Raw genomic sequence first — 13,431 nt, 5'->3', positions numbered from 1 at the left:
AAGTAATTAGCCTCCAACTAATAAAAATTAATGAAAAAAAAAAAAGAAAGTGGCTTGGGGAACTTACTTAGCAGCTAAAAAAGGGAGTAATGAGTCTTTGGAAGAAGAGAGAGGGGATGTATATGAATTATGTGAGGATGAGTCATTCTTCACAGTTTGCCCTTTAATGAGGCATGAAAAGAGTAAGGGGATTTCTTATCTGTAGTTATTTTCTGGAAGAATGGGACTCCAGTAAAATCAACTTTGTTCTGGCTTAGACCCAGTGAGTGGAGTATCTTATACAATTCCATAGCAACTATATTTTTTGGTTCCCTCATGTCATAAAATAATCAGAGATATTATAGACAACAGATCTAAATGGAGTTGCTTATTATAAACTCCACATCATCAGATTTTTAAATTATCATTTCAGCTCTCCTAGAAATGGAATCTTAAGCCAGCCAATTAGGATTGCATGATCAGCATTAATTAGGTAATCTACCTTAGATACTTTTTTCTCTCCTATAAGGAAAGTAACAAGTAACAGCACAAAAACAAGTGTGTTTTTGCTAAGTACAAGTCTCCTGCCCGCTTCTGCCTATAAGCATCTTTCATTTTGCACAGTAGTTTAGTTGCTTCCTTTCTGCTAGAGAAAAGATGCCTGAGCATAAATCACTGAATAAAGCCAATAAAATCTTTAAATTTTACTCAGTTTAAATTTGTCCCTTAACTTAAGAAGCATAATAAAAATCACCACAGTGAACACTGGACTATTTTCATTCCTTAGAGTTCTGTGAACATTCTTTGCTATCTTTAGGGTATTTTCCAAAGTTAGGAACACTGGCAATAGTGTTCTCAAGAGGCTGCTCTTCAAGCTCACTTAAAATGTCCAGCAAGTTATTTCCAAAAAGAGAATGAGTTTGGAGAAGCCCTATGAGCAATATTTTAGGGCTGATCATGTACGAGAATTGGTTGTTGCTTAAATTTCCCCCCATTAGTTCTGTATCAAGGAAGCATTGTGGAATTTTATAACTCTAAGGAGAGACTCTAACTACCATACAAGTAGCTCTCATTCTCTTATTTCTTTTTTTTTTTCATTTATTTTTATTAGTTGGAGGCTAAGTACTTTACAATATTGTAGTGTTTTTTTCCATACATTGACAATAATCAGCTATGGATTTACATGTGTTCCCCATCCTGACCCCCACTCCCACCTCCCTCCCCATCCTTTCCCTCTGGGTCTTCCCAGTGCACCAGCCCTGAGCACTTATCTCATGCATCCAACTGGGCTGGCGATCTGTTTCACACTTGATAATATACATGTTTCAATGCTATTCTCTCAGATCATCCCACCCTTGCCTTCTCCCACAGAGTCCAAAAGTCTGTTCTATATGTCTGTGTCTCTTTTTCTGTCCTGCATATAAGGTTATCATTACCATCTTTTTAAATTCCATATACATGTGTTAGTATACTGTATTGGTATTTATCTTTCTGGCTTACTTCACTCTGTATAATGGGCTCCAGTTTCATCCACCTCATTAAAACTGATTCAAATGTATTCTTTTTAATGGCTGAGTAATATTCCATTGTGTATATGTACCATAGCTTTCTTATCCATTCATCTGCTGATGAGCATCTAGGTTGCTTCCATGTCCTGGCTATTATAAACAGTGCTGTGATGAACACTGGGGTACACATGTCTCTTTCAGATCTGGTTTCCTCTGTGTGGATGCCCAGCAGTGGGATTGCTGGGTAGATGGCTAACAAACACATGAAAAGATGCTCAACATCACTCATTATCAGAGAAATGCAAATCAAAACCACAATGAGGTAATACTACACGCCAGTCAGAATGACTGCTATCCAAAAGTCTACAAGCAATAAATGCTGGAGAGGGTGTGGAGAAAAGGGAACCCTCCTACACTGTTGGTGGGAATGCAAACTAGTACAGCCACTGTGGAGAACAGTGTAGAGATTCCTCATTCTCTTATTTCATCAGCCCAACCATGTCACTGTGCTGTGCTGTGCTGAGTTGCTCAGTCGTGTTTCACTCTTTGCAAACCCATGGACTGCAGTCCGCCAGGCTAAGTGGGTTGCCATGCCCTCCTCCAGGGAATCTTCCCAACCCAAATATCAAACCCAGGCCTTCTGCATTGCAGGCGGATTCTTTACTGACTAAGCCACCCTAGAAGCCCAAATCATTACTTATTTAAAAAAGCATTTTGGAATGTTCAAACTGATCCCCTTGAAGCACAGACATCTCCCTTCTAGTAGTCCCTGGCTCATATATACTTAAATGACCCCAATGGGGCTATGTCCTTGGAGATAAGGTGAGAGAGTGAAGAGTTATAAAGGGAGGGTGGGGATACAAGGCCCACTGTGGAGGAGAGGCCATGAAGCTGAGGGGACTGAGAACAGACATGATGGCAGCACTCGGTCAGCCTCTTCTCTTTATTTCTTCCCCATTTTATTTCCCCTTGATCTGTGAGTTTTAGCTCAGATTTTTCCAGTGTGTGCATCCTGCTAAAAAAATTAGCAGGTGATTAATATCCTATTAAAGTGTTATCTGAGGGCCAGCAGCAAGGGAGTGAGGGCATTTGCAGAAATGCAGAATTTCAGGATCGTACTAGGCTAGTAAATCAAAATCTAAATGTTATAAAATTCCCGGGTAATTCATTTGCACATTAACTGGAAGAAACCCTTAATGGGGTTCAGTACATATTGGCACAAAATATGGCATTTTTGTGTATTGCATATTTGAGTTGAAGACATTTGTGAAAAGGCAGGTACAGGAAGGACTTTCTGACCTTCATCTTAAATGGTTCATAAAACCCTCCAATGAGGTTATCCTTCTTATTTCCTATTCCTTGAGGAAAGGAGCATTCTTATTCAAAGATGGAGAAATATTGAGGGGCATCTAAATATACAGGCCTCTCTAAGTTTTCCCCAATTTCTTACCAATAGCTCAACCCCCATTGCCTATCAAATTTCTTCACCAATGTCCACTTTTCATCAAATGTGGAATAAAAAAAAAACACAATTTTGGGGATCTTCATTTCCTCATGAAGTAGCCTATGCCATGAAAAACATATATTAAATAAATGTGTGTGATTTTCTCCCATTAACCTATCTTTGTATGTTTAATTTCAGATCCAGACAGGGACTAAAAAAGGCTCCAGGAAAACTTTTTCCTCTCCTACATCTGGGACTGTAGCATGCAAAGAAGCAAAATAAGTCTTGCTGCTTGCTTTACTTATTAAATGCTTACATTTTTACTCTTTACAAATTTGTGTAGCAATAGAATCATCAGGGATTAAAAGTCACACAGAACATGGAGAAATGTTTTGGTTCAGTTCTACTTGAGTAAATGATTTAACCTCAAAGCCTCAAGTACCATATGGGCAAAATAAGGGTAATACAAGTTATATGATCTCCACAGATGCATAGAAGTTTAGATGACTTAAGAGCACCTGACTTATAACAGGAACTTAATAAACATCAGGTCCTTCTCCCTAACAAAATAAAAACATACCTGAGAAATAGTGATGCCTTAAGATTTAAATGACACACATATTATTGTTATAGGTTAACTTCTTGATTTATCCAGAGTTCTTACAACAAACTTTGGGGAAAATGTCAAAGTTTGGAGACAAATTGTAGACAACATATATGATTCAGTGAAAGGCTTTGGATAGGAATTTGAAAAATGCAAGCATCCCTATGCTGAATTCCCATGTCGATGACTGTTGACTAAGAGAAGTGATCAATCTATGATCATTCTCACTAAAACACCCATCATTGCATTAGTGCATTAAAAACAAACAACAACAAAGACAAAATTCTTTTTAAGAAAAGTTTCCTTCTTGGCACTCTGGTACAAAGTTGGAGAAACTCATCCTTATAACTATCTATATCACTGTGTCTTCATACCTGCTTTACAGATCACCTAGAGGTTTTTGGGTGATATGTGTTTTCCAGTCCACTCAGCAAAATATATACAGTTTTGATGGAACTAAGCCAGTTGTAAAGAAGTCCAGGGAAAGGTATATAAGTTGGGAAACAAAGGTAAGACCCAGATCTGATCCAACAATTCCAGATTCCATCAATGTTGCCCAATGGAGTTCATAGCCAGGCTAGAGGTGCCTGTCTGGGCCTTTCACTCTTACTCCTTCCTTATCTCTGTCATGCAGCAACAACCTCCTCAATGCCCCCTTCACCTCTTTGTTTCTGAGGGTGTAGATCAGGGGATTTAGGAGTGGGGTGACAATGTTGTAGAAGAGGGTGAGGAACTTGCCTTGATCCTGGGAGGAGCTGTTTCCAGGTTGCATGTACATGTAAATGATGTTTCCGTAGAAAAGTGAGACCACTGTGAGATGGGAGCCACAGGTGTTGAAGGCCTTTTGCCTGCCTGACGCTGACTGAATTTGTAACACAGCCCTCACGATGTAACCGTAGGAGACCAGGATAAACACAAGGGGTGAGAGCACAATGCCCACTGCCAGTACAAAGACAGTGCCCTCAACGGCAGCTGTATTCACACAGGCCATTCGTATCAGGGCAGGCATCTCACACAGGAAGTGGTCCACACTGTGACGCCCACAGCGGGGTAAGCGTAGGGTGACTGGGGACATGGCCAAGGAGTTGGCCACACCACAGCCCCAGGCTATCAACACCAAGCCTAGGCAAAGCCGGGGATTCATGATCACCATGTAATGCAGGGGCTTACAGACTGCAACAAACCGGTCATACGCCATGACTGCCAGGAGCAGACATTCCACACCACCCAGACCCAGGAATAGGAAGAGCTGGATGGCACAGCCTGTGTAGCTGATGGTCTTGTCACATCCACTCAGGTTGTACAGAAGCTGAGGGATGGAGCTGGTGGTGAAACTAAGGTCCAGGAAAGAGAGATGGGTGAGGAAGAAGTACATGGGAGTGTGGAGGTGAGGGTCCAGCCGAGACACCAGGATGATGGTGGTGTTGCCCACAAGGGTCAGGAGATATGCGATCAAGATAACCACAAAGAGGATTCTCTCCAGATGGGGCCGATCAGAAAACCCCAAAAGGATGAAATTTCCCTGGGTGCTTTCATTGGTTCCATCCATCTCTACTGCACCTGAAGAGGAATATTGATACTGATAATGCAAACAGCCAATAAAATGCAATGTTTACTATAAGCCAGGCATTCTTCTATGTTTTTTACACATATTTACTTTTTTTAACTCCAACTAGAATGGTATGAAGTTGGCACTCTTAATATCTTTGACCTACAGGAAAGGAAACTGAGACAGATGTGTGTTAAGTAAATTATCATATTATAGAAGGGGCAGAACAAATTTTTGAACACAGAAAATGAGGCTTAGAGTCTTTATCTTTCACTGATGGTAGTGCCTCTAATCCCAAAGTCAGGAAAGATAAATCCTGCCATGGCCCAAATATTGATTCTTCTTGAGACATAAGTTCTTAAGCTCCTGCTCTAACCTCAAAAGCCCAAAGACATATTCATTTTATGCAGAATATGTATCTATTCTTTATCCCAAAGACACATTTCACTCATTTCATCATTATTCTTGAAGTAATTTTAAAGTATCTGTATAGATCATGTATAAGACAATAAAATATTACTAAACAATATGCACATAAAATTAATCTCTCTGTGTCTCTTTCCTGCCATCTCTGTCTTTGTCTCTATGTTTCCATCCCTGTGCGTGTAATGTCTTTCTCTCTCTCTCTCTCAGATAGGTCTTGCATAGAAGGAATAATTTTTTTCTTCCAAAATACTATATACTGCTTGAGGAAAAAATATAACATTTTGTAATGGATAATGGAACTTTAATGCAATTGTTTACATATATGTTCAGAACTTCTATCAAATTGAAATTCCAAGAACCCATCACATTCAAAGCAAAGAATGTTTGAGGACACAAAAGCAAGTCTTACAGACAGATACAGAGAAGTAGATTGCAAGCAATTTGAGTTACAATTCCAATCTCCTCTGTTACAATCTCTTAGCCAACAAGATACAATTACAAGCTATTTGAAAGATCATTTACCTTTACATAGTTTTCCCATCTAATATGGTCATACTCAAACTACTTACACATATGTTCTTTTATTAATATGAAAAAGCTGGTAAATCATTATGAAAGTTTATATGCATGCTATATAAAGCTCATATGACATACAAAAAAAATGAGACTAGGCAGGAAAATTCTGAAGAAAAAAAAAATCTAATGAGGAGAAACTATCCTTTATATATATACAAACATACACTGAAAATATAATAATTAAAACATGATCAGAATTTCCTTGGCGGTCCAGTGGTTAAGAGTCCACTTTGCAATGCAGAGGACGTGGGTTCCATCCCTGGTTGGGGAGCTAAGATCTCGCATGCTGTGGGCAGCTAAGCGCACATACCACAACTAGAGAGAAGCCATGGGCTGCTGAGAAATATCCTGCAAGTTGCAACTAAAACCTGATGCAGCCAACTAAATAAATATATAATAAAAACCAAAAAAAAGAAAAAGAAAATGACAGCAATATAAAAAACATGATCATTGAAAAGGCATTTGGGGTTGGGGAGTATGGATCTATCCCTAAATTACTTCTTTCACCAAAACTAGTTACAAATCAAATATTTAAAGTGTTAAAAATACAGTCACTATAAGAAAGTCAACCATTGCTTAATACATCTCTCTTTCTCTTTTTTATATTTCCTGATCATCTTGGATTTAGGTAGATCTTACTAGATAAATTGCAATTTTTGAAAGTATGAAGCAAAATATATATTTGATTCCATATTTTTTAAAAATCTATACTACAAAATACTATAGACTCCCACAGAGGAGTCTGGTGGGCTGCCATCCATGGGGTCACATAGAGTCAAACACGACTGAAGCAACTTAGCAGCAACATACTACAAAAAGACAACTAACAAAGTCTAAACAATAATGTCAATATTATAGAATTTCAACATGAAAACTGAAAGCTACCTTAATAAGAAAATATTTAACAAAGTAAATGTAGATAATAATTTGAACATTTTACAAAAAAACAATTATTTACAATAATGTGATAAAACATCAGAATTGTTCTCACTGATGATTGAGTATATAAAGTATAAATATAAATGTATTTGCTTCTTAGATATGTAAGTATTTATAGGTGTGGTATAAACAGATTTGGGGAAAGTGTGGGGAAATGAGCCCATTAACTCCTGATAGGAATTTAAATTGGAATATTGTCTTTGGCAGAATATTAGAAGAGATCATTAATTATAAATAACATATATGCTGACATTCTTCATGTTATTTTAACAAAAACAATTATACCTTATAAAATTTTAAATCACATGTGAGGTTTTTTTGACTCACTAATTCTGCATATTGGAATCTGTCCTGCATTTATTAACACACAACATGTAATGCAATTTCTACAAGTCTTCATTATAGTATTGATTGAGACAGATAATACTTAGAAATAATGTATATATTCAGTTATTGAAATGATTTAATAAATAACAACCTTGTGAACTTGAAACAAATAACTACTAAATAAAAATAATATATGTATGTGGCTTCACTTGGCTTTTTTTTTCAAAAATCTTACTACTTTTAAACAAGGAAAAGGCAAAATGTAATGTATAGTGAGTTTATATGTGGTCTGGTCCCATGGTGTTGGTCACTAAATCTATATATAAATATTCATATCAAAATAGAACCAATATCTAGAAATATGTACATTGAATTATCAAAAAGACTCACTTCTAGAACATGAGATGGAGTTTAAGGGAGACTTTAATGTTTACACATCTTTTGTTTATAAAATAGGAAATAGTAATCATGAGTTGTTATAAAATTAAAAAAGAATATTTATACATGTGTGCGTATAGGATTACACACCTAGAAAATGTCCCTAGAAATGATTCTGTCTTTTTTAAAATCAGTTAATGTATCTTTTTAACTTTGTTATTCCTTCTTTACAGAAATCATTGCCTCATCCTCCTTTATATATATATATATATATATATATATATATATATATGTATGTATGTATTTATCAAACTGAAAAAGGAAGAAAAGTAGGAAGAAAGGAAGTTAGGAAGAAAAAAAGACTGAAAGAAATTTTCAGTCTACATAATACCACCAGTGTTTTGAAACAAACTGATGCACAATTTCATACTCTTAAAATTGTAAATCCTGGGATATAAGAGAAAATTGAGCATGAGATGAGCCAAATGCAGTGACAAGCAAGAGTTCGGTTTTCAAGAGAACTGGAGATCCGATCTCTTGAATTGCTTTTACAACTTTGATGTAGAAGTAAGAATGGCTTCTTCACAGGAAAATTAGAGACAACTGAAAGAGAATGTTCTTGCTAGTTTTCAATCGAGAAGCTGCCCCTTTTCTCCTGTTCAAGTGGAACACTTGTCTTAAACACTTGGGACCTGAGACAGTGTCCACAGGCCTTGTTGCTATCACACAGCTTTCTACATGGAAGAAACCCACCTCTCAGATGGGATCCAGGGTACCTTCACTTTCTAAGAAGCTCTGGGAAGGAACTAATATTTCCTCCCCTTATATTCAAACTTTGGAAGGAATATAATGTTTTCCTTTCTCTGTTTGAGGTCCTTCTTAGCATACTGGTTCAGTATTAACAGCCTCCCCTACCTTCTCATCTCTCCACCAGTGGTTTGTACTTCGTAAGTACCTTTTACAGCCACTATGAATATCTTCATATTTAATGCAGTTGTGCACTTGTGTTTTGCACACAATGAATTTTATTGTATGTCATGTGGATTTGTCACCACTGTCTTGGGGAGGGGAGAGACTGGGCAAAAACCCAGTTATCTTTCATTTTATATACATGGGCACAGCTTGGGAGATCAAAGAATAAACAATTCATTGCTTAATGTGGTAGTTCAAGTCTTCCCTATCTTGAAGAAACACTTCCTCTTTATTGTTCAATGGTTAAAAAAAAAGAAAAAAAAAATGAAAGGCAGTAACAAGTGCTAAACTGGAGAGATCAAAGCTCTCCCTACCCACATGGCTGATGACTCACAGAAAGGTCAGGAAATGAATCCAATTATTGACAACTCACTGTTTTTCAGATATAATTTTGCATGAAGTTGGAGATAGCAGAACAGATCACCCACATGAAGACTACTGATTTTTAAAACATGTGTTCAAATTGAGCATTTAGGAGAGTGTGTGCTGACACTGTACCTAGAGGTAAAATCTATCTTCCTTGTAGGTGCTGGTCAGCATGTGAACACTGTGGTCCCCAAATGCACCATTCTACCTCAGAAATGCACAGACTCAAACAAAGCAAAAAAAAAGAAAACATATTTTTTCAGCTCCTAGAGAGCAGGAAGTCATACAATTACAATTATAGTTTATTTCCAAAGCACGTCTAACCTTGCAGATTCAATAATCTCAGACTCACACAAAGGGTAGCTATACTGGCATATGAAAGAAAATGGGACTGATGATTTCAGAGTAGACAGCAGGCCTATATCTTCCCAGTCAAGAGCTGGCATTTCTCCACCTCCTCCCATGAGGCTATAATATCTTCTTCAATGCTATTCTTTTTTAATGAAACACACCTTAGATCTTACTTTCTAATGTTTGCTTGACAGATAACAAACTCCAGCCCTAATGCAAAAAATGAACTTTTATGCTGTATTTATTCATATTTTGTCCCTCAGTACTTTTATATATTATTATTTAAAAATTATTTTGCTTTGGTAAATTTATTGCTTTCTTATGACTAAAAAATAAGAGCTTTATATATTTATTTGTCTGTAGATTTGTGTCTTGGCATGGAGTCGCAAGGAGTTTGATATGACTGAGCGACTGAACAACAATGTCAGTCATAATCCATACATTTTCCAAGAGCAAGGAGGATGTTTCTCATTTTCCATTCTTCTATTTCTTTGATACATTTCACTTTTTTTTAAATTTATTTAACAAACCAACAAAGGGTTGCAGACTGATGAGTAGAACTCCTTTGTTGGATGTTCTGAGACCTAGTTTCCAAAGTGGTAGATAGGGGGATCCCCACACCAACAAACCCTGGACACCAGTAGAGTGTCTGAGAATTCAGCTCAATTCTGATATTACCCAGAAAAAGTATCTGATTTCACAGGTTAAATGTTCAGTCTTATAAGACTTCTCCCACTGCCTAACCATTCAGAAGCCAGTTGCAAGCCCAAACTATTACCTGTGCTTCTGACCTACTGGCTATAGATTGAAGATTCCATCAATCCCCTCCTTGGACTTCAGATACCAGCCACAAGTCCAGGTTCTTACCTGTGCTTCTGAGCAAATGGCTCTAGATCAGAGGTTCCCGTGACACCTTCCTCAGGCTAGATAAATTTGTTAGAATGACTCACAGAACACAGAAAAGCATTTTACTTACTAGATCATTAGTATAGTTTGAAAAGGATATAACTCAGAAACAGCCAGGTGAAAGAGATGTAGAGGGCAAGGCATGATGGAAGGGCACTCTCCCTGCATCTCCACATGTTCACCGACCAGGAAGTTCTCCCAACCCTGTCCTTTTTGGCTTTCGTGGAGGCTTCATGAAATATCATTGATTGATCACAACATTGACCACTGGATATTGATTCAACCTCTAGCCCTTCTCCTCTCCCCAGAGGTCAAGAGGTGGGGCTGAAAATTCCAACCATAACTATCCCCATCCTTAAAGTGCTTTCCAAAACCACCTCACAAACATAACAAAAGACATATTCGTCATTCTCAACACTTAGGAAATTCCAAGGTTTAGGGAGCTGTAAGTCAGGAATGCATGTTTGGTCATCTGAATGACCAAACATATAAAACTTACAAATTATAATGTCACAATTCCTAAATCCAGAAATCTACTCACCATTTTTACTCGCAGGCTACCAGGTATCATTAAAAGTTGGAAGTCAAAATGTGTAGATCTTATTATAGGAGGATTGTGGGTTGTCTTATTCACTCCTGTGTGCACACAGGTGCTCCAGCCAAGTGCAATTCCAGATGTGGGAGGAAATAAAGGCACTTCTCTTGGGCTGGCCCATTCCTCAATAAGTGAAGTGGACCAGGATATTTGTGCAGAGGAGTTTATGGCAATGACAGTAAGATGTAGTTCTCCTGAGAAAGACTAGAGAGGGACCAGTGGTCTGGGTTTCTCAACAGCCCCAACCTCTAGGGAAATTTCTAAACCCATAGGGGTCATTAGTACATACACTGAGGTGTGATGTAGGTATACATCACATCAAACTCTATAATCTCCCATAGGGTCCAGACAGAAAATAAGGACTATGAAAATTTGTTCCTTGATATGAAAAGGATTTATTACTTCATGTAAGTAAAATTGGAGACTTGATTTTTGTTCCATAAATATAAATATTGATGGGATATTTACTTCCTTTCTCTGTTCCTGAGAATTATTATGTATCTAAAAATTAGCCAAGGTATAATCAGTCCCATCCTACTTGGAAAGAATAATTTTTTTTTCCCTTAGTCCTACTGATAATAGAGTAAAAGTATTTTGTTCTTTTTTTTTTTACTAAGAATTTGTTTCATGAAAAAGAAAAGACTCATTGACCTAGACTGCTGAAAAATTGGATAGGTGCAATGGCTAATTTAGAAATTTATTATTAATTTAAGGAACCAGTAGGGCAACTAATTTTATTTACTTACTTAGGATTTGAAAGGAAGATGTCAGCATAGTGGATTTATACTTTAGTTTCAAAAAGTAACTAGGGTAAAATTGAGCAAGTATCATGAACTCTTGATTTATTAAACTGTGTATATATGACTGTGTTTTTAATGCTCTTATTTAAGTGATGTGACACCCCAAGGGTAAATTGTTTTCAAAATATAAATAATAAAAAGTCAATAAATGAACAGCAATTAAGTCCCTGAAAACAGTCAGACAGTATTAGAGAAAACCAAGCTAGTTTGAATCAATTGGTTAGGGGATTTAGCAAAATAATAATCTGGGATCTTTTGAGTAGACATAGCTACAGAGCCACAGAGTAAAGAGTAAAATATCCAATATAAGAAAATGTGTGGGACTTATAGGTCTGTAGAATATGTATTTTATATAGATACAGAGCACTTCCATTCTTCCCTCTTATAATAAAAAAGGTAAATTTACAGAAGACCCCAGAAGCACACACAAAATATACATTGAGGAGTCAGTTCTTGGAGAGCAGACAGATTTAATAAATCCCAGTGTTCCCAATTTATCTGCCCTTTGGGACAATAAGCCTCTATATCACCACTGTAAATTAGCTCAGTTCCCTCTGCCTGAGGATGAAGCTTTTCCACTTCCTATTCCCAATCAGCCCCACACATCATCCTCCTCCTAGTTCTCTTCATTCAGCGCCTTCTCAACATGCTAGAATAGTTAGCCTAACTAGTTAATTCACAAGACAAATCAGTCACAGGATTGGGACATGGGGAAAATGATCAAATTAGTTATTTGAATGAATTATCTAGTCTTTTGATAAGGTATAAACATAGCTCTGGAGAGTTATAGCTTCAGAAAAGCTAGAACCTAATGTTTGAGATTGACTTTGTAATCACTCCTTATGATTTTAGTCACTTTTTATAATTATTTAGGCTAAAAAATGTCTGGCAGATAACTGAGAGATAGATGGTTGAAGGGAAGTGACAGTGGGGAGAACACTGGAGGGAGAGGAGGTGGCTCTACAGTGCAGTTAAAACAATAAAGAGTTCACAAAGCATGGAAAAGTTGGTTTCTACAAAATTTTTATTCCATATAACTTATATAATGCTCCCCACATTCTTAGTGAGTATGAGAATTTGCATATGGAATGCATACAAGGTAATGAATGAGTTAAAGTTGTCACTGTATTGTCATAGGAAATCAAAGCTACAGGTGGCTCAATGGAACCTGGGCATAGCAATTCATTATGTCACTGGAACCAGTATCTCTACAAATTATTCAAATTTCTTCTACACTTAAAAATTGGTTTACTCTTTTAACACTTGACATTAAGCTTTATTGATCAGTGCTTCTTTAGTTATAAATTAGTAGTAATAATAATACCACTATGTTATATTTCACAAAATATTTTCAGACCTATCACTTAATTCTGCCTAACAAAAGTTAATCATTTACTTATTCAACAAATGTGCATTGAGTTGTAACGACATACAGACCAGTGAGTTGTTTGAGATATGTCAGACATAGCATTATCAATAGACAGTGATCCCTCTCCTCAGGATGCTTACATTCTATCCAGAAAAGGCAAAAGCAAATAAATAAATAAAAATTTAATAAATAAGACAATATAATATATTAGAAGCCAATAAGAAGTATATTGAAGAAAAGTGCCTTCATTGTGCCCAAAAAGGGAAGTTGGAGGGTGAACTCCGGGTGAGCTCTGGGATAGGTCAGGTTGTACGGTTCTCACTAAAAAGCAAGATTTGAGCA

General features: G+C 36.9%; 1 protein-coding gene across 2 annotated transcripts; it reads right to left on the bottom strand.

The window, feature by feature from the left end:
• Positions 1-2,475: 2,475 nt before the first annotated feature.
• Positions 2,476-5,084, bottom strand: LOC139032248 (olfactory receptor 2W3). Of its 2 annotated transcripts, XM_070459046.1 has the most exons (2): positions 4,157-5,084; positions 2,476-2,492 (listed from the first exon to the last, which is right to left on the bottom strand). In XM_070459046.1, exons 1-2 carry the CDS (start codon positions 5,082-5,084, stop codon positions 2,476-2,478), a joined length of 945 nt encoding a protein of 314 aa, XP_070315147.1. The 2 variants fall into 2 exon arrangements, with proteins under 2 accessions (XP_070315147.1, XP_070315142.1); XM_070459041.1 differs by lacking the exon at positions 2,476-2,492 and having other exon boundaries at positions 4,093-5,084.
• Positions 5,085-13,431: the final 8,347 nt, after the last annotated feature.

The sequence above is a fragment of the Odocoileus virginianus genome, chromosome 3, assembly GCF_023699985.2.
Source record: "Odocoileus virginianus isolate 20LAN1187 ecotype Illinois chromosome 3, Ovbor_1.2, whole genome shotgun sequence".
Classification (NCBI taxonomy): Eukaryota; Metazoa; Chordata; class Mammalia; order Artiodactyla; family Cervidae; genus Odocoileus; species Odocoileus virginianus.
Note: the sequence above shows the minus strand (reverse complement) of the source record. Positions and strands in the feature narration are given on the sequence as shown.

Excerpts from the sequence above, each read along its gene's own strand:
- LOC139032248 (XM_070459041.1), bottom strand. The coding sequence starts at position 5,084 with ATGGATGGAACCAATGAAAGCACCCAGGGAAATTTCATCCTTTTGGGG.